General features: G+C 43.6%; 1 protein-coding gene across 4 annotated transcripts in view; it reads right to left on the bottom strand.

Annotated features, from left to right (window-relative positions):
• C5_1H9orf43 (chromosome 5_1 C9orf43 homolog) overlaps positions 1 to 21,975 on the bottom strand; it is a 217,362-nt gene that overhangs the window by 90,116 nt on the left and 105,271 nt on the right. For all 4 annotated transcript variants that reach the window (XM_078642191.1, XM_078642189.1, XM_078642192.1 and 1 more), the window contains exon 7: positions 21,749 to 21,873. In XM_078642191.1, coding sequence (XP_078498317.1) covers positions 21,749 to 21,873 — 125 coding nt within the window. The remainder of the gene's footprint in view (positions 1 to 21,748; positions 21,874 to 21,975) is intronic.

Genomic DNA, 21,975 nt, shown 5'->3' with positions numbered 1-21,975 from the left:
TGAATCTGTCCATGACTTTTGGTTCCAGGTATGGGCTCAAATCAATGTAATTTTTCACACTTCTATTCCTTTTTCTTACACTAACATTTTTCTAGGAAGTATTTCCCCTTGTTGGGATGATGTTGAATTAAACCTTCAGATTATTGATTTATTGTTAGCTGTTGCATTTCAACAGATTACAGCCAATTGGAAGAACTTTTCTAATATCTCCTTTAAAGCGTGGTGGTATAATGTCTGCCACAACCACGGACTAGACACTGCTTTTGTTTGTCCAGCTTACATGGCCGCAAAACGCATAGACTTATGGCTTCCTGTCACGCTTTATCTCGATGTTTGTGCTAAACGCTTGTTTCACCCGTTGCCCTCGCAGCAAGAAGTCTCCAAACCCCCTTAAAATGCTCCTTACATTCCTTCTTTTCTTTGTTTTACCATTCTTATGCTCCTTTGTTGTACATTCATATTTGTATAAACAATGTTTTCGCCTTTCTTTAGCTCTATTGCCCAGATTTTCTTATTATTATTGTTTATAACTATAATGTTTATTGTTTGTTATTGTTTATAACTATATTGTTCTCATTGCCTACCAATGTTTTCAGCATTTTATACTCTTTTTGTATTTTGTATTGACACCTTGTTTTCCTTTTTATATCAAATAAAAATTTTCTTGAACTTTAAAAAAAAAAAAAAAAGAAATCACATTTTGTAAATCGCAAAATAGGAAATGGCAAATTGGAATTTCCAAATTGCAAATCGCTAACCGCGTGTACAAAGGATTTCTTAATTGTAACTAGTCTCACAATGGCCATTTAGGAAATTCAATTACCATCAATTCGGATATTGTGGTAACAAGGTGCAAACTATAAAAAGGCACCCAAAATGCTTCTGGCCCTATATGTTTTGGCAAGGAGGATGAGGATTTTACCTGGTAGGCACAAAAGGAGGAGGAGACAGGAGGGGATTTAGGGGGATGGTCACCCTGTTTGAACAGACTTAGGAGGAGATTTGTGAGAAGTACAGGCTCAGTAGTGAGGTAATCCTGGACTTAATATAAATATTACAACCCTAGCTTCAGGCCCTAACACTCAGGAGCGATGCAATCTCAACACATGTACAGGTATTGTGCTGCCTACACCATTTAGTTTTTGGCAGTTATCAGGGGGTCATAGCAGTGGCAAGGGGTGTCACAAAGTGCCTTTTCCAGGTTCTTTCACTAGTTACTGGACATAATGGTTAGCAAGGTTAACCAATACATATATTCATTACAACAGACCAAATTCATGTTCTACCAGGTAGCACAGTTCCACGTCATTAGATGTGTCGATGGCACACATATTGCCATATGTACCCCCTCAGCTAATTAATTCAAATACAAAAACAGGAAAAGCTCACTGTGGTAAATAAATAATTAATTACCGGTACTATTTTTCTATGCATTAACTGAAACAGATAGCTCAATAAATAAGAGGCAGGATCCGTGGTATCTGAGTCGAATAGGCTTTAATCAGATGGCTCGAGCCAATGGACCATCGGGTTCCATCACCTGCAAAGGTTCAGGAAGGGACAGACACAAGACAAAGGGAAGTAAAAGCCTAATGTCATATTAACATCATACAGTATATATAGTAAAACAGTGCAATTGCATTGAATACAGTAGGCGTAACAAGTGACAAACGAAAGATAAGAACATATGGGCGTGAAAAGAAGGCGTGCACAGGGCGTGCACGAAGACATGTGATGTAAACGTCACAGAAGTGTCATAAATGGGTGGATACATGGAGGGGGCTACCTGGGCAGCTGGAACCTTTAACCTACTGGTGCGCGCAAACGGGCTATGACGTGTAACTGGGGAGAGCTGGGGCTCTGACTTCTGGCACTAGAAGAGGAGACTAAAGTCTGGGATGTCAGGACGACATGTACCTATAGCATATCTGATATCTTGTGTTTGGAGCACATGTTGCTTGAATCTAAAAGTCATCAGGGCAAAGGCTACTTGACACTAAGGCTGGTGCATGCATATATTGCTTAGTGTATTGCGTGTGCTATGAATCTTCTATGGATACTAATTCAGTAATTCTCTTGCATGGAGACAGGAAGACTAGACTATAGATGAAGATGTTTATGCGGTTCGTTAGCTTAGGAATGTGAAGCCGGGGAGCTGAACTGATAACTAGGGCATAACATATTCTTGGCAGACAGGCAGGCAGGCCAGGCCGGGCACCGCGCTGCTTGGCAGAAAGTAAGTGAAGGGTCAGGGATGCGGGAGGGGCTACATCGCTCCTCGGAGTGATTCAGAAGACTTGAAGCTTGAATCTGGTGTCCGGGCCCTATGAGGCCTAGAAACGGGGACAACTCAATGAATTAACGTGCACAATGTAAAGACGTTGGCAACATAGGCCTAATACTCGTTGCTTTCACGAGGACTGGATAACTGGCATACTAACGTTGGACACAACTATAATTGCGTCTTTATTTGGTCAAGGGGGTAAATATGCATAGCGATCATGCACATATAACATATAATGGGGAACACGTAGGGACACATGACAGGGCAAAATTCAATTTTCCTCATTCCCTCCTTGTTCCCTACGTTTCCTTCAGGAAACATCAATATTCATGATACCATCTATCTGTTCATACAGCATCATTTGCTCGTCTCGAATCTTCTTGGAATGGGACTTAGGACCTGGAATACAAGAGGTAGCGCACAAACCGCAAATCGCAGGGCCACATTGTAAACATAGGCAACAACTGAATATGATCATTACTACTATTCCTAGGAATGATAGTACTTTCCATCCCCAAGTAGATATTATACTCCAGAGCCAACCGGACCATGTCCAGGTGCCTGGATTCTGGTACAACTGATGGGCTATCTTGTGAAGTCTGGTTATAGCTGAATAAACAGACGGTGCGTTATTAGGAATGAAAATGCAACAACTAGATCCGATGACTCTACAAGCTCCGCCCCTATCGGCCAGTATGACGTCAAGAACAAGGCGGTTCTGAAGAACGACAAATCTCATAGCAGATTGCTCTTCTGTTAAGTTACCTAGAGCGGAAGTAGTCTCATTCACTACTGCTTCAAGGGTTCTGGTTAACCTACGTATTAGTTTACTATTCTGGATAGGTCCTATGAAGAAAAAGAAACCTTTATTGAAGTCTGTATACTGTTCTAAGGCAGTTTCAGTTTGATCGACAATTGGGGACTCGATCTCCCTTCTATGTCTGACGTGTACTAGATGTGTATTTCTGTGATAATCGGATGGGGCTAGAAAAACTGGTGGCAGTAGGAAGGCAATGTAACATGTTCCATCCCAATCTAGGGGCAGACGTACATATGCGGTCTGACCACAATCAAAATACAAATGACGTGAGGCTTTGTAATTAGATCTCCCACTGTCACTGTACTTGACCACAGTAGTACAATCACTGTGTCCTAGATGTACTGAACCATTCTTTCGGACACATAATTCGCCTTTTACTGGTAGAACTGTAATAGCAGGCAAGTCTGGAGTAGTCTCGGACTGAACATTCAAAACCATGAAATTCGAGGAATAATTACCTAGATCATATACTTCATTTTCTAGATCTAACCCTGTCCTATGGGAAAGACCTTCCTTGTCTGGGAAACATGTTCTATTCAGAAGGGACTTATCGTCTGAGGATGATGTTATCGTGAACCATGCTCCACACGAACCATTGTGTGAAAACGGATAGGGAAAGAGTGGCAGAACTCCCTTCGGTGTCTGGAAAGGGGGGAGTCGACCACACACCCAACAATTAGTGGCATTGCTAGTCTGGTGTGAATAGTGTAACATTCGGATAAAAGTATTGTTGCGCATGGCAAGTCGGTAGGATAACTCGTGAGGAGGTAGTTCACTATATGTTTGCTCTACTGTATCATTAGAGGAAGTGTGTACATGCGAATCAAGAGGGGGAAAAAATATATGTAAAACATAACTTATGCATGTAATCGTAAGACTCAGAAATAACATAAACAATAAAGTAATCACACATCTGCTGCGCAGATTCTTATAATAACGTATTTTCTTGGAGTTTCGTCTAACTCTCTCACTATGGGGGTCTATCTCATACATGTCAGGAACCTGTCTAACCGCTTCACCCGAGAGGGACTTAAACAATTAAACTGTCTGACTTATTAGACCGTAACTTTATTTTATACTCCTGCTGCGGAGTTTTCTCTAACAGGGGGAGTTTAGAGTCAGTATCGGGGCAGTCTTTGGACGGAGTCCATGAAAACGCTTGATGTGGCTGGAGTGCAGCCAGCCTTTTCTTCCTTCTAGCTTTACGGCGGTCCTTGTGGTCATCAGAACAAGCTTCGGCTCTTTCCAGCGGGGCTCCAGCGGACTTGAACGATCGAAATTCCTCACGAGTACTAGGTCGCCTGGAATGACCTCGTGCGGTTTTACTTGGGTGTTGTCTGGAAAGGCAGCCGCAACCTGTGAACGACAAGAGAGTAGTGCAGACATCAAGGAAGCTAGGTAATCTGTCAGCATATTACTGTCAACATCGGTAATTTTACGTGGCATCGGTGTACCCCACATGTTCGGGGGACGACCGAATACTACTTCATACGGTGACAGACCTGAACGGGAGTGAGCGACCATTCTCATATAAAAAAGGGCGACTGGCAGAGCTACCATCCAATCTACGCCTTTCTCGGCACAGACCTTTGCAATGCGTATTTTCAGAGTCTGATTATGTCTCTCGACGAGGCCGGCTGCCTCGGGGTGTCGTACACAGTGGAACTTCCACTGGTACCCTAACAGAAGAGATACTTGTTTCATGAGTTCGGATGAGAATGGCTGACCGTTGTCTGAATACACGACCCTGGGCAAACCATAGCGGGGGAAAAACTCACGAACCAGCTGCCTTGCAGTGGTCACGGCAGTGTAATCTGGAACTGGATATGCTTCTGTCCATCTGGACAAAGCGCATACAACTACGAGGACATACTTGAAACCTCGACATCGATCCATCTGAATATAATCCATCTGGAGGACTTCAAAAGGGTGGTCAGGAGGATGGAATCCACCTTGTTCCACCGGAACACCTTTACCTGGATTGAACTGACAACAGATCATGCAGGTACGCACTTTCTGCTTGGCTGCTGCTCGTAAATGCTTGTTGAACCAAAGGTTCTGGATGCTGTCTAACATGGCCTTTTCTCCTAAGTGTGCTGCACTGTGTGCTGTATTAATAATGACTTGAACCATAGAGTCGGGGAGAAACCATGTGGCTTTTCCCTTCGTCAACCATCCCTGATCTGTCTGGACCCCTCCTTGTTCAGACCATTTCTTGATTTCGTCTGGGGTAGCATGTGACTGTATGTCTAGTACGTCTTGTGTAGGGTCCTTAACTGTCATACAAGTCGTCTGGACTGGAACGTCTGTCTTTGTCGTGTCAACTGGAATGTCTGGAGTCTGAGCTGTAAGCTTGGCTGTTCGATCTGCTAGATCGTTACCTTGGGAAATGGTGTCAGTGGCTTTCGTATGTGCTTTGCACTTCATAATGGCAATGGCTTTCGGTAAATGTATTGCTTCTAACAGAGCTTGAATGAGGGGGCCATGCTGAATCTTGGCTCCATGAGAGGTCATGAAACCTCTTTCTTGCCAGAGTACTCCAAAGTCGTGAACGACTCCGAATGCATAACGTGAATCGGTATATATGTTTACTTTCAGGTTCTTGGCTCGTATGCAGGCTTGGGTCAGAGCGATGAGCTCTGCTGCTTGAGCAGACAAGGTGTCAATACGATATGTTTCTATAACTTCAGTTTCAGTAGTCACTGCATACGCGGCTACTAGTTCTCCTGTACCTGTTCTCATACATGAACCATCCACGTAAAGTGTCAGGTCAGGATCAGGTAATGCAATGTCCGTCAAGTCTTGTCTTGGCCTTGTCATGGTGTTGATAACTTCCACACAGTCATGTGTGGCAGGATTTGATGTATTCGAGGGTAACAGTGTAGCAGGATTTAAAATGTTGCAGCGTCTGATGTCTATATGTGGCTGAAACAGTGTCAGTTCATATCCTGTTAAACGTGCAATTGTCAGGTGCTGAGTCTGTGTTCGGTTTAAAAGAACTTCCACGGAGTGTGGAACTTGTACTGTCAGGGAGTGTCCTAACACTATGGAATCACTTTGTCTGATAGCTAGAGCTGTGGCTGCAACTGACTTGAGGCACGCAGGCAGAGCCTGAGCTACTGGATCTAATGTGCTAGAAAAATAAGCACAAGGCTTGTGTTGTCCTGCTTGATCTTGCGTGAGAACAGATAATGCTGTACCATCACGTTCAGTGACAAAAAGTGTAAAAGGCTTACTGTAGTTTTGTGTCGCTAGCACAGGTGCATTACATAAAGCTTTCTTTAACTCATTGAAAACAAGTGTATGTTCCTGGGTCCAAGGGAGGACAGTCGATGTGGCTGCCTCCTGTGTCGTTAACTGTATCAGTGGTTTGGCTAGATATGCGTACTGAGGAATCCATTGTCTGCAGTAAGAAGTGAGGCCGATGAAAGCTCGTACCTCCTTCTGTGTCTTGGGCTGTGGAAGATGTGCTATTAACTGGATACGGTCTGGTGTCAACTGTCTACCCCTCTTGGACAGCAAGTGTCCAAGGTATACCACTTGCTGGACACAGAATTGCAGTTTGGAAGGGGACACCTTGTGCCCCATGTCTGCCAGGAAATACAAGACTGTCAGTGACGCACGTTCGCAGTCACGTTCTGTACGGGCTGTGATCAATAGATCATCGACATACTGGAGCAGGGCAGTGTCAGTTGGCATGTGAATACTGTCTAGTTGTCTTTTAAGTGCTTTACTGTAAATACTAGGACTTTCTGTGAAACCTTGAGGTGCATGTGTGAATTTATAGCTTCTTCCATTTAAACAGAATCCGAAAAGAAACTGGCTGTCTGGATGAATGGGGACACTAAAGAATGCGTTCTTGAGGTCAATAACAGTAAAGAACGTAGCTTCAGAATCAATGGCAGTCAATAGGGAAGAGATATCTGGAACCACTGGGTATTGGGGTATGATACATTTATTAAGTTCTCGAAGGTCAATCACTAATCGATAAACTGGAGGTGCATTTGGATCAGTACGTTTAAGAATCGGAATGATAGGAGAATTACATACATTGGAGTCAGTTTCTACAACTACTCCTTGAGCGATGAGCTCGTCAATTATTTTCGATAAGGCTGCTACAGCCTCGGGTGGCAATTTGTACTGTCGGATTCGTGGTAATACAACACCTTGTTTCAGAGTGACACGATATGGTGTAATATGCATACAACCTACATCCGTTGGACCTTGCGTCCAAAAATGCTGTGGTACATTCAATAATCTTGGATCAAAATCACGTAACACATAATGACCTTTAAAATCACGTAAAAACAATCTCACTCCTTCCGGAGAGCAGCATATTACCGCTCCTAATTCTTTCAATGTTTTAATACCCAGTAAATTTTCAGGACATGATTTCGTAAGCAACAAATCTGTAGTTCGGGACAATGGACCAACTTCTAGGGAAACTGGTTTCGATATTTCATTAACAATAGGCTTTCCTGAAAATCCCAGGGAAACATTTCTTGAGCCTGAGAGTGGAGCCCCTGGAACCTCGTCATGACTGATGGTAGTCCTACTTGCCCCTGTATCAATCAGAAACTTTCTGTCTTTCCCTAATACTTGACTGTGTACATAGGGACCCTCTTGATCTACAGGAATCTCGATGAGAGGCAAGCCAACTTCCCTCTCTAGGCTATTTCATGAATACTGCTGATATTCTGGATAATCTGACTGTGCGTACTGGTACATCTGTTGTGTAACGTGTTGTGTGGCAGCTATAGGCTGCGGTACTGTGACTGTCTGTTGTGCGTTCTGCGGTGGTTGCGTATTTTGCGAAACATGTTCTTGTCTAGGAGGACGCGGTCTCTCTTTCGTCTTACCTGTAGCTATGTTATGTTTCAGAACTGCACATTCGTTTATGTAATGACCTGGCTGTTTACAGTAATTGCATGTCCCTTTAACGGGAGCTGCAGAATGACTAGTTTGATTCGTACCCCTCTTCTGACTATCTGCTGGAACAGACTGTGCAACTAGAACTTTCATTTTCGTATCTTTCATACGTCTCCTTTCGTGTTCTTGTTCTTCCCTGATTCTGTTCTGGTGATACTGTAACATCTGGAGCATTTGTGACGGGGTATTAGCTTGCCATGTACTCTCGACTTTCAATACTCTATTTTTAACTTGGGGTAAAGAATTCTCAACTAGTTTGGTAACAAAAAGATGTGGATACGATTCACTACTTGTTTTCAGACCGCTATTAATAATGAAACATTTCTCAAATCTGGAATAAAAATCACTAGTATCTTCGTCCTGTTTCTGTTTGCAGGCTGAGATGGCGTCCCAGTCTTCCTTTTTCGTGGCTAGTAATCTTGGCAAGACTTGTATTAACAGTTCGGGCAATTCTTTGGCTTTATCCCCAAGACCAGTACCTGGGACTCGTGTGTTATCTTCGTTCTCTAACGCGGTCCAATCAATCTTTTTCTCTCCCACCTCCCATTCTTTTTCTTTGAGTTTTTCATATATGCCCGCAGGCAACAGGACCTTTAACATTTTAATGATATCAGGATACGTGTATTCTCCCATACGGAGCATGTCTTTTAATTCTCGGTGGAACCCTGCTGGATCTTTATCGTGACAGGGCACTAACTTTTTCATTTCTAGTAGCTCTATTTTCGTTATAGGGGTGTAAACAAATACTCGTTCGAGCTCACCCCCCGTTCCCTTAACAGGATGCACTTCTCGCAACGGATTCTGTCTATCTATGTAGAATGGGGGTGGAACAGGAACAAAATGCGGAGTCAGGAACGTTCTGTATCTGTGGCGCTGTTCTAAAATGACACTAATTAAATCGGTACCTAGACCTTTCCATCGGTTCAGGAGTAACTCGTTCAGTACATTATATAAGGGACCTGGATCAGAATGTTGACTCTCGTACAGTGTAATGAGGTGCTGGATCATGTACATACCCACCAGTCGCTGCTCGGCGGGCGGTAGTTTCAGAAACATTTGAGCCACTACTTCATCTGAATACGTGGTAGAATCACTAGTCCATCGGACTGCTGATCGGGCGAGTTCTTGTTCATGCATGGTACTAAGTTTACTGTAACCAATTCGTAATTTCAGAACTTTATCGGTAGCCTGGAATAATTGTTCAAGAGAACACTGTTCCGGCACGGGAGGAGGAAAAGCTTTCTTGTAGTCTAGGCGTGTGTGTCTATCGGAAGGTCTCGTTCTACCTACATACGCTATTCTAGTGGGATTCTCGTTGTCTACCTCTTCGTCTGAAGAGTCATTCTCTTTCTCGGCTACTCTCATTGCTTCCTCCTTTTGGTGTATACTTATAATTTCTTTACGAATCTTTCTGTACATAGTTTCTATACTATTCTGTGTTCTGTGTTTTCCTTCTGCTATATTGTCACTCCATCTGGTCAGGACTCTCATCTCTTCTGGATTTTTATCAGGATGATCCTGTTCTCTTATTAAACAATTTATTAAAAATTGCAAAATCATGCCTTGAATCTCGACTTTTCTGTGTACCATAGCTTCGTGAATACTTTCTGGTTTCTCCCCTGTTCGGATGAAATGATATATTCTGTCTAGATGTTCTTTCATATTTGATATGGTAACCAAGAAGCTTGCAACTCGTCGTAAGCGTATGGAATATATTATCATACTATCTTCACCTGGTACTGGATCATATCTACAATCAGATCCGCACTCATTGAAATACTTTCTGAGGGCTTCGTACGTAGTCACTTTCGGGGTACGTTGTAACGCTGCATCTCTCAGCGTCAGGCGTTTTGTTTGAGGCGGGGTGATAGGAATACCTCCCCCTGCCCCTCCTGAACTGGAATCGTCAATTAATACTGAATGTGCGGCTACTGGTAACGTGACTGGTAAAGTAGGGGTACGAAATGCGGGTTGGTCCTGGGGTACTGGCACATTAACAGGACCAACGACTGGAGGCACAGTAATTACATTAACAGGAGGCGGAAGTTGAACTGGCGTAGGATTCGTATTAGCATATTCTGGGACAGTGTCATCTAAATAGGAAGAAAGGAAAATTTCAGCTGCAGTCGGTTTATGACGTAGCTTAGTCGGGACCAAGGGTGGCGGTAAATTACAGGGTGTTTCCGGGGTCGCTTTAGGCAAGCCCTCGGCGAGAAGAGGATACATACCTTTAATAAGGGCATTTCTATGTCTGTCTGATTGTTCTGCTCTAACTCGTTCACCTTCTTCTAGTAATTCCCTTTCTTGGGCTTTTTCGGAAGATTCCCTACTTAATTCTGCTTTTCTGAATTCCTTTTCGGTTCTTTTATGCGATTCTTTATGCCACAATTCTATGGCATCTTTCTGGGATTGTCTGGCTTTCTTTTTCCATAATGCTTCTTCTACTCTCATGATGCACTCGGCATCCCATGTTCCTGAAACAGGCCATCTATATTTCTCTTCAAGATGTTTGGTGTAGTCCACCCATAAATCTAGATACAGTATGGCATCTAAGCCATGCTTATGATACATGAAATGTCCAGGACTGTCCCTGGGAGGGACAGGAACTGATTCTTCGAGTAACCCTTTTCTGGTTTTTATCTGACGTAACTTCGAAAACAAAGGCATATTTGAACCGTACTTGAACTTGAACACAATACACAATGAACACAGTAATGAATAGCAAAACAATCACTCATACCACGACATCAAAAACACATTAATAACAGTTCGAACAGAATACTACCTGATACATTTGAAAACATAATACTTGAACTTCTCGAGAACAGACTTACTAAAATTACTGGATGCACTGCTAAAACAGTACAGAACATACCGGTCTCCTAAAGAGACACGTCATACCGTATCCACCTAGGTGAACACGTCGGACCGGATCTGTGTACCCAAACCCGTCGGACCGGGCACAAACTAATGAACCCGTCTAGATACCCCCAGCAATGGTACTCACCGGGAAGCAAACTGAAGGCCTCGGACTGGACTGGACTGCTATGACGTCTGGTTACTGCTACGCACTACGCATGCGCCTCGGGCTTCGGGCTTCGGAAACAGGTGGGCCTCCGGATACCTCGGACCTTGCTCTCTCGGCTTGGGCTCTGGTCGGGACGACCCGCCTTCCTCACCGCCTCGTCTGGATGCCGGACCGCAGTCTCCGTCTCCTCCGTGGGCCTGAGGGAGACTTGAAGCAGAAATATCTGCACGTGCACAGTAGGGTTCCGTCACGGCTGCAGAAGGGTCAGGGGGCCTGCGTTACATCGCCGGCGCGTGGGGAAGGGGCTCGTCCCTGTTCGGGCGCCATTTCTGTGGTAAATAAATAATTAATTACCGGTACTATTTTTCTATGCATTAACTGAAACAGATAGCTCAATAAATAAGAGGCAGGATCCGTGGTATCTGAGTCGAATAGGCTTTAATCAGGTGGCTCGAGCCAATGGACCATCGGGTTCCATCACCTGCAAAGGTTCAGGAAGGGACAGTGACAAGACACAGGGAAGTAAAAGCCTAATGTCATATTAACATCATACAGTATATATAGTAAAACAGTGCAATTGCATTGAATACAGTAGGCGTAACAAGTGACAAACGAAAGATAAGAACATATGGGCGTGAAAAGAAGGCGTGCACAGGGCGTGCACGAAGACATGTGATGTAAACGTCACAGAAGTGTCATAAATGGGTGGATACATGGAGGGGGCTACCTGGGCAGCTGGAACCTTTAACCTACTGGTGCGCGCAAACGGGCTATGACGTGTAACTGGGGAGAGCTGGGGCTCTGACTTCTGGCACTAGAAGAGGAGACTAAAGTCTGGGATGTCAGGACGACATGTACCTATAGCATATCTGATATCTTGTGTTTGGAGCACATGTTGCTTGAATCTAAAAGTCATCAGGGCAAAGGCTTCTTGACACTAAGGCTGGTGCATGCATATATTGCTTAGTGTATTGCGTGTGCTATGAATCTTCTATGGATACTAATTCAGTAATTCTCTTGCATGGAGACAGGAAGACTAGACTATAGATGAAGATGTTTATGCGGTTCGTTAGCTTAGGAATGTGAAGCCGGGGAGCTGAACTGATAACTAGGGCATAACATATTCTTGGCAGACAGGCAGGCAGGCCAGGCCGGGCACCGCGCTGCTTGGCAGAAAGTAAGTGAAGGGTCAGGGATGCGGGAGGGGCTACATCGCTCCTCGGAGTGATTCAGAAGACTTGAAGCTTGAATCTGGAGTCCGGGCCCTATGAGGCCTAGAAACGGGGACAACTCAATGAATTAACGTGCACAATGTAAAGACGTTGGCAACATAGGCCTAATACTCGTTGCTTTCACGAGGACTGGATAACTGGCATACTAACGTTGGACACAACTATAATTGCGTCTTTATTTGGTCAAGGGGGTAAATATGCATAGCGATCATGCACATATGACATATAATGGGGAACACGTAGGGACACATGACAGGGCAAAATTCAATTTTCCTCATCACTGTCACTCAATGTGAAGGTAGTGTGTGGTGCCTCCTGTGTCATAACAGACCTTGTGGTAAGATTCCCAGGGAGCAACCATGGCTCCTTTATGTTCCGCCACAGTGGAATACAAAACCGACTGTCACAGGGTGAATTTGGGCTGGTTTTCTACTAGGTAAGAGAATTGCAAACTCAATGAATGCAGTTCCCAGAACGGTTTGAGTAATGTGGCTTAATGGTTTTCCTTCACATGCTCTTAAGGAGACAGTGCATATGCCTTGCATCGCTGGATACTCACACTATACCTGACTCAAAGAAGAAGAAATGAAAGGCAGTACAACAGGGCACACAGGAAAATGCACTCCAACATTGAGAAGACCTTTGGTATACTTAGTCCCAGGTTCCGCTGCCTGCACAAGAGCGTCAGAGCACTACTGTACAGACGTGAGACGTGCTGTAAGATCATCGCCACATGATCCATACTGCACAATATCGCAATGAGGAAGGGTCTGCTCAACATCACCACTGAGAAAGAATCTGACTCAGATGATGATTTTCCATCACTGCAGGTGCAGCCGGATGGGACACGTGTAGCAGAGGGACGTGCACAATGCGCAGAGATCACCAACAACTACTTTTGAGATAAGAGTGAGTACAACATATAAGAAATGGACATCACATATGATGGGTGCATCATCAGCACAGAATACAACAGCAATCTGGTGTTCTTCAGTTCCCAGGGCACTGGGGGCAACAAGGGAAAAGGGAGTTCAGGAATATGGCTGCACTCATTTTCTTTCCTCAGAATCTATTTTTGGGGCATTAGCTTCTCCAAGCTACAATGACAAAGTGGGGGGGAGGAGCAAGAGACACCATGCACATGCCCCACCCATGAGCAGTAGTTTTCTCTGTCGATCTCCAAGACCATGGACCTTCCTGAGGGTATTGTGATGAGCAGGGAGCGTGAGCCTTGAGTGCCAGGTGCCTCTGTCTCTGCACACGATTTCTGTCTCCATGGCCGCAATCCACCTGTCTTGCCCTTTCAGCATTTTCTGTATGCAGCTTGCCATTCTTAGCAGAAGCCTATTGACAGTCTTGATTTGTTTGGTTTGTAGGCGCTATACAGAGATGATGGACTTCTCCAGTCCACCAAAGAACTCTCTGCCATGTCGCCTGACACATTCTCATTGTGGGCTGGTGCTGATTACTCTCTACGCTGTCTGTGTGCCCTGCCCACAGGTGTTGTTGTGTCCCTTCTTTGGGATTGTCCCTCACAGTCCACAAAGTATAAAAGTGGTACAACATGTGTTCTCCGAGCAGTTAGAGTTGGACTGTTGGGCATAGGGGTTGCTAATGTGCTGGCCTCTATTTCAACCCATGCGTCAGTAGCTTCTTCAGCCTCAATTGTTTCTGACATGTCCTGGGTGTGATCTGCGGAAAAGCATGTATATAGTTAGTGTAAATAAATGATTAATGTATGTTTACATTATTGTTGTAACAGTGCTTCATGTGTGTGACATGAGGGTGATGGACAGGTCTGTGTAGTGTACTCGTCAGCTCACAGTAAAGCATTCAACTATGGTGTACTACAACTCCCATGATACATTGCCATGGTAGTGCAAGCATCTCAATGCAATCAGATTTGCTCTGCTATTGTTTTTTGAGGAATTACAAACATTACATTATGTGGAGTAAGTAAAGGGGGGGTTGACTTACCCTGGCTGGTGCCTCCAGCATTAGAGGTGTCGATTTCAAACACTCCCACCACATTTTCCGGTTCCAGTGTGCCCTCGATGAGTGTCTCCATGGAGTGGGCATGGGGCGTTAGAAGGGTCCACCACCTGTGCCACGACCCTCAGCCAATCTGCTAGTCACCTTTTCCTTTGTGTGGGATCTTTGGTAATACCACTTTTTGCAGATGGATGGTCCTCTGTGTTACGCCAAGGGAATTCACCAGCTCCAAGATGCTATTCCATATCTTGGTCTTCTGGCTCTCAGGTACAGAGAGGGAGGCTTTCCCGAATAATTGGTCCATATGGGCCACACATTCCTCTGTTAGGAGGTCGAGCTCATTTTCTGAGAATTTCACCTTATGCTTCCTGTTCCCAGATTCCTTGTCCCCATCTTCTTTGGACATGGTGCAGTGTAGTCTGAGGTATTCCTTTCCCATTAGTGAGACATATGAACTTCTCCCTTCCAGCACCTTTCCAAACATCTGGGTTGTGGCCACACCCTGTAATTGTAAACTTCCTGGCCTGACATCATCATTCTGCATCCAGAATGTGACTTTTACTAATTTGCGATTTCCTAATTGCAACTTAGTGGAAGCGGCGGTTACAGACATTACGTTTTGTGATTCCCTAAATGCGATTTCTACGGATTCACTATTTGGAAATCGTAAATCCAAAATTGTGTACATATGGTCCTCAATGCCTATAATTAAGTGGAAACATTGATTTGATAAAGTCTTTATAGAGAAAATATGACGTTTAATTTTTATTTTGCCATCTCAAACAAGCAGAACAAACTGGGAATGTCCTGGATTGAGTGACACATTTTAACTTGCTTACTACACAATGGTGATGCATGTTTTTTGTTATATATACGTACAGGAGGCTCCAGTTTAGATAGGGGTTCGATAGTGTGGCACAACAACGTCTGACCAACATAAGAATTCGCCACCATGCAGTGTTAGGAGTTAGATAACATAAACTCATTGACATTACACTATAAGATATTTTGAGTGGCAGCACAAATAATTTTGCCCCAATGAGAAAAACCGTGGGTGAAGCCAGAGGGGCTCCTCGATTGTGCCTGATTTTTGAAGCCCCATTCTTTTATATGCATCACTCCTTGAATTTTTAGCTCTTTAATGGTGGACACTCGACACTTTGGGCTAGAGTTATATGATAGGTATTTATTGGGAGTACAAATCTCATAAAAACGGAATTCCTAAAAGGGGTGGTAATAATCAAAACTAGCTTGATTGTACCATTGTTCTCTGTAAAAATTAACAAAGATCTGATCTTCGTTAAATCCTTTTTTGGTACTACACGTGACGTTTTGAGGGTGGATTATGTGATGTTTGGAGGGTAGATTTAATGTGTAGCTCTGTCCTATTAGTTGAAGGATATAAACCTACAAAATGTACCCTCTACCCCTGCCACTGGAGTAACGTCCAACAGTTTGCGCACTAGAAAGCTCTGGCCCCAAGAACTACGATACACCTCCTGATATGTTGAACACAATATAATGGGATGCAATCATCAGGTCTACTACTTTGTCACGGTGTCACCAAAACATATAGAAACAGAAATTTAAAAAGAAGAACCAATGCAAACAATATTAAAAGAGTTCAGTTGTAGCATCTTTCAATGACAATCAACATAAAGTGTAATGGTTTACTGCTAACATTTCATTACCAATAAAGCATGAAACATTTAATATTATGCAACATGAGTCTTCTTTCTACCTTTCTACCTTCTACCAAGCCATCTCAGGACTACATAACAAAGGACCCTGCACTCTAGAGCCCTAAGAGTAAAGTCCCAGCTACAAGGGTGCTTCTCAAACAAAGATACACCTCCTCTAGTCGCTCTACTATGCACCAGGGAGACCTATGTGAACTTTCCAAATTGTGAATGGCACTAGGGACCTGATCAGTGCACCTGGTTGGCCATGACCATAACCAACTTCTACCACAATAACCATAACATGCTGGGCATCACTGGGAAAATATGCAAATGTATACCACTAGGCACTATGGGACATGACTTCACTCCAAGGTATGTAAAAAAAATGTGCTGCCAGGTGCTATTATCTGTGTTTGGTTATCAGGTGCCCTACCCCACCACTGGGCACCCAGAATTGTGGTTGTCAATGAGCAGGGCAGGAACTCATGCCTACATGATCTAGCCGCCTCTCCGTCTGGATGACACTCCTCAGTCTGTAGCACTGGAGCTGGCAGTCTCTTTTCACTTGGCAGTAGTTGTGGGCAGGTGCTACTGCCCCACTTCACCTTGCTCTCACCAGACACGGACACAGGAAGTGGGAGGCAGTACAGCACAGGGCTCCCAGGGCTGTGGCCCTTCCTGGGTGCATCTTTAGCACAGAACACAACAGCAATCTAGTGTTCTCCAGATCCCGGGGCACTGGGGGCCACAAGGGAAAAAGGAGTTCAGGAGCATGGCTGCACTCATTTTCTTTCCTCAGAATCAGTCTCTGGGGCCTTGGCTTCTCCAGGCTACAATAACAATGACAAAGTGGGGGGAGGAGCAAGAGACGCCATGCACATGCCCCACCCACAAGCAGCCGTTTTCTCTGTCGACCTCCAAGACCATGGACCTTCCGAGGGTATTGTGATGAGCGGGGAGCGGGAGCCTCGTGGCCTGCAGTGCAGCTCTCCCAAACAAAGGGAGACAATAAGAGCAGATTTCTTCAGCCACCGTGTACACATTTTGATGGGGATTCTGAGGTGTGCACCTGGTGGGACACTCCAGCCACAATGATTGGTTATTTCAGCCCTCTTTGCCTGTATAATTTTAGATTTTCTAGGAGCTTGATTTCACACTGCTCTCCCTCTGATAAGGTAGAGCTCATGGCCTTCCCTTCTGTCTTTTGGACCCGGACCAAGGACATGTACTTGGTCTGGGCTCCTGTTCTCTTTTTTTCCTGTATCTTCTCCAGTAGCACTGGAGCCATTCAAAAGAGCACCCTTCTTTCCTGCATTCTCTAAGCCTCACGGCCTCCTGGCTACTTAGAGGGCATGTCCAGCTGAAGTCCATAGTCTGTGGATTACACAACTATAAGATTGGTTCACAGAAGTTGCAGGGGAATCCTCTACTGCAGAGTCCCCTAGCAGTTCCAGCACTCTACTGCCCCCATAGAATGGGGGAGGCCAGGGTCACTGTCCCGATACAAAGCCTAGTCTCTAAGTGTGCACTGTCATCAGAAACATTTCAAACCTCTTTTCCATTTGGAGTCAGAACAGTTCTTGAATCCATCTCTTTAGCAGGAGTTAGGAGTCCTTCCAGATGAACTTATGTGTCTTTTCTCTTCCAACTGGGCATTCTTCTTTTGTAGCTTCTCCCAGGCCAGAATGTCAAAATGTCTCTTTCTCGTGCAGAGGTTTTTAAATGGAGGAGGAAAGTTCCGAACGTAGACACATCTGACCAATCCAAAGGTTACACTTCATCACAAAGCCCCCTCTCCCCATCCCAACCCTCCAGCACAGCATTTTGGGACTTTTAAAGAAGATGACTTCAAGTTGTCTCTGGTGAGAACTCAGTGAGAACCTTAAGTCACACCCTAAGTGACACAGCAGCCTGGTCCGTTCCCTCCAAAATGTCAAGGGAAAGATCCTCCAGTAATTGGCTCCAAAGATCTGGCTGCCTCCCTTTGTTACTTTGGAGTTGAGCCTTAGCCTGCTCAGGCCTCTGGCAGTGTGAAATGTCATTAACACATGGTGATTCGTCCCCCATTCCTTTGCCCTATCAGGAACAGACCTAATCTCCTCTAGATGGCCTTAGTCTGTAAGGAAGGCTTTAAACCTGCTGCTGACCAGCAGTGCCATTAACTTGGCCCAGCAGGTCCGATTCAAAGCTTGAATCTAATTAGAGCCGACTTCGAAAATTCGGGTAAAACTCCGAGTTATATTAAGGATTGTTGGGAATAATTTCGAACAAAAGCAGTTGAAATATGCCTTTCTAAGGACCCCAAAAATCCTTATGACACCAGCAAAGAGAGACTAAGGTAGAGTTAGACAGAGGGAAGAAGAGATGTTCAGATCTAGAACTAGACAGATGTGAGTTAGAGAGAGAAATAAAATGTACTTTCCCATGGGGCCCCTTGGAAGGTGAGAGCCCTGGGCACTTGCCCACTTTGCCCATCTCTCAGAACATCTCTGGTAAGACTTGCAGTACCAGAAGGTGCAGGTGTGATAAAAAACAGTGTTAAATGTGTCCTCCAAATCCTTGTTTCCAGGGGATTCATGCTTCATGCTCTTCTCTAGGTCCACCAATAAAGAACTGTACTTTAGTGCAGCTATCACCAGTAGTGTAAAATACAGTTAAGCACTACTGTTTACACTATGTAGCCCAATCAGTTCATAAGGCCTGCAAAAGCCATAACCAAATGTCTCCTCTGTGACAGGCTAATTGAGTGCAGCTACTGAGATAAGTGGACAGTAGTCCCCCTCACTCAGCCTCCATACTTGTGTGCACAGGTGTTCACGTACAATCTGCCCAGAGCCTCTTACGCCAGTTCACAGCATCAGAATTTTTTTTTAAAGCCAGACTCTGATAGTTGAGCTCCAACCCATTTTAGCAGAGCAAACAGTGACTGAGACTCAGAAATCTACAAGGGTCGGAACCCACCCTCTCACAGGAAGCCTGTAAAAACTATATCAAAAGCTGCTTGTGTTATTAGTACAGCCTAGATATGACACAAATAATCTGTTAAACTGTCATAAGTCGGGCTTCCAGTATTATGGTATTTTTTTTTCATATTTTCGTTTGCATTTATCTATATTCATTTTAATTTCCTTTTATATGCATATAACCAGAATTATTTTGCTCTCAGTGTAAAATAATCAAGCTGCAATGGGCATATTCCCACGTTTATTTCACTGACAAATGTGTGCTCATTTTTGAATGTCCAATGAGTTATAGCCATTTATAGAGCAAAACAGTCATCTGAAGAAATGTGCATTAGAGAACAGCTTATACAGCAGAACTGCTACAATTATTTAAACTTCATTAGGAAACCATTTGTCTTTTTTTAACTCCACTACCTGTCAGTCAGTACAGCTATTGACCAAGCACGCATGATTGACAGAAGTGAGATTCGTCCAAAAGAAATCCTATTTTCAGTGCTTCTCCATATTTAAAATGAATAAGACAGAAAAACAGATTGTTTTCTTTCTATATTTATGTGTAGAAATCAGTACAAACACAAAATTGGGAGCCCTAGTTATAAGGCAATGAAATAGCTTATGTTCCCTAGTATTGAAGCCCATCACAGTGGGCTATATCTGCCATTAAAGGCCCGATCCAGTGTCATTAGCGTGAGACAGAGGTTAAGGTCAATAACGTGGAAGCAATACTTTAATGGCTCATGCAGCCTCATTCAGAGGGCTATAAAGCTATTAGAACATTGTCCTCAATAATAAAGTCTTCCAGGAGGCACTGGGATTTCATAAACAAATACCTTCCTTATCAATCTCCGAAGAAAGTATAAAATGCTGACTGACGCACATACTTACAACAAATAATAATCAACAAGGTTACCCCTGGAGAGGAGTACAGTACTCTAATATTAAAACCATAACAAATCACATGAAACTAAACAATAAATACACACTAAAACAGAAAAATAAACCAACGAACAACAGAGGGGGCACAGAAAGTATCTCAGAAACACTCTAAAAGTATTCCAGACATATGCTTACACAAATATAGGCTATACAAAAAAGCATGGGCAAATATTTTCATTAATCTCATAAAACGAGTTTTAGAGATGAAAAATCATTGTTGGGTGCATTGATAACAACGTCAGTGATTCAGAAAATTAAATGGTACAATAGAACATTGAATGGGACTCTTCTTCTTCCATCCGACTGCCAGCTTCCCTTCTAAACAATGCTGGTAGTGCATTTTGAGTATAAGAAGCTCAGCTTTGAAACTCACAACCGGTCTCTTTCAGATGCTAATTACTTTGCCTTCAGCCTCACAGATCACTGAAAACCAGGCCCTGCTCCAGTTAGGAATCACTTAGTGAGATACAGGGCCATGTGCTAGCTCTTAAAACCTCTGTTGTACCACGACCCACACTGCGTGAATTAGTGTGGTGTCATTTTACCCACTATAAGGGGTTTCTTTCCCATATTCTCCCTTACTACCGAAGATGCAGCATAGTATGTCATTCCTATACAATACACAATAACCTGTGTGGTCAAGTATAGTGCCTTTCTAACTACCCATACTAAATAACTCTTAGAATATAAGGTATTAGGCACTGATGATGTGTACATGGATGTGTATTTTGTCAAACAGTGTGTTGTTTTCTAAGAGAAAACTGTTTATGCGAATTGTGGTCTAACTATAATTGTGTGAGCAATTTCCTATGGCCTCTCTGCTGTGCACCCTTACAAACGCTCTCTTAAAAATTGATTGTCATACCACCCTACACAGCAATGGGTTATCTAAGTGCTCTTACCCCAGCAATGGGCTACCAAGTACCCTCTCCCAGCAAGGGACTGCCAAACACCTTCACATGGCTAATGGTTGGCATTCCATCCTCTGACATCCAAGAATTAAAACATATATAACCCTATCTAAACTAAAGGGAAAGGGGAATGACTTTGTAAATATACTGGGAATATGCCAGTCCACAGACATTCTTGCTAATAAGCCAGAGGCCTATTCACATGTGCTGCAACAAAGAATGTGGGCGCTTTAACATAACTTGGTTGACCTGAGACAAATTTGTGACAGAAGTGGGTAAGGTTTTTTGCTAACATGATGTACAAAGGTTCGTGTTTTCATTCCCTTCACCCTAATATTATTTGTATCCTTATAAGGGTGATCATTATTCCACATATGCTACAGTGGGTCAGGGAAAAACAAATCTCAATTTCCAGATCTTTCTATAGTGTGTGCTTACTGATGCCAGGGGTGTGAAACGTGGTAGGTCCATTCTATTACTTGAAAAAGTTCCCTGACAGGCCTGTTCTCCACACACCATCTTTCCTGCATTCTGGCAATACTCACGTTTCAGGGCAATCTAACTGCTTCTGCTCTCATAAAAATAGGACGCAAACAACTATCACCAAGCATAACATGGTGCAGTACATGTACTGATGAGTGTGCGAAATTTAATTTAGTACTAACATGAAAGCGTATACAGGTTCGTCAATTTAGCTAAACACACAGGTAAGAAAAAACTAAAACGTATAACTGACGTGTTAAATGTACACTGAATTTCAAATAAATTGTTGTAATAGTTTGTAGACATACATAAACATTAGAGTAAATTTGGAAAGTTAAAGTTGTAAACATTTACAATATTCTAGCCCGGATTATTGCAAACATCCTAGAATTAATCTTCCCTAGTGTTTCAGTGGTCTACTGCATATTTTGTAAATGTATGTCAGGAGGTGATGGTCTTCTGGAATGACACTTCATTCCTCCACTTACCTGCTCCCCTCCTGGCATCGCCTCCTTTGGCACTTCTTGGTTTCTGGTACCCAGACAACAGAGAGCTTGTTGGCATTCGAGCCATAGCCAGAAAGATTGCAGTCATCCAGATCTACCACATCCAGCTATAATACAGAAATGGATATTTATTTATTTATAAAGTTTTATATAGCCCAAACATGACCACCGGGGGTATCAGAGCGCTTTACAATATAAGAGGCAAGAGG

This window comes from Lissotriton helveticus, chromosome 5_1 (genome assembly GCF_964261635.1).
Source record: "Lissotriton helveticus chromosome 5_1, aLisHel1.1, whole genome shotgun sequence".
Taxonomy (NCBI): Eukaryota; Metazoa; Chordata; class Amphibia; order Caudata; family Salamandridae; genus Lissotriton; species Lissotriton helveticus.
This window is presented reverse-complemented; position numbering and strand designations above follow the sequence as displayed.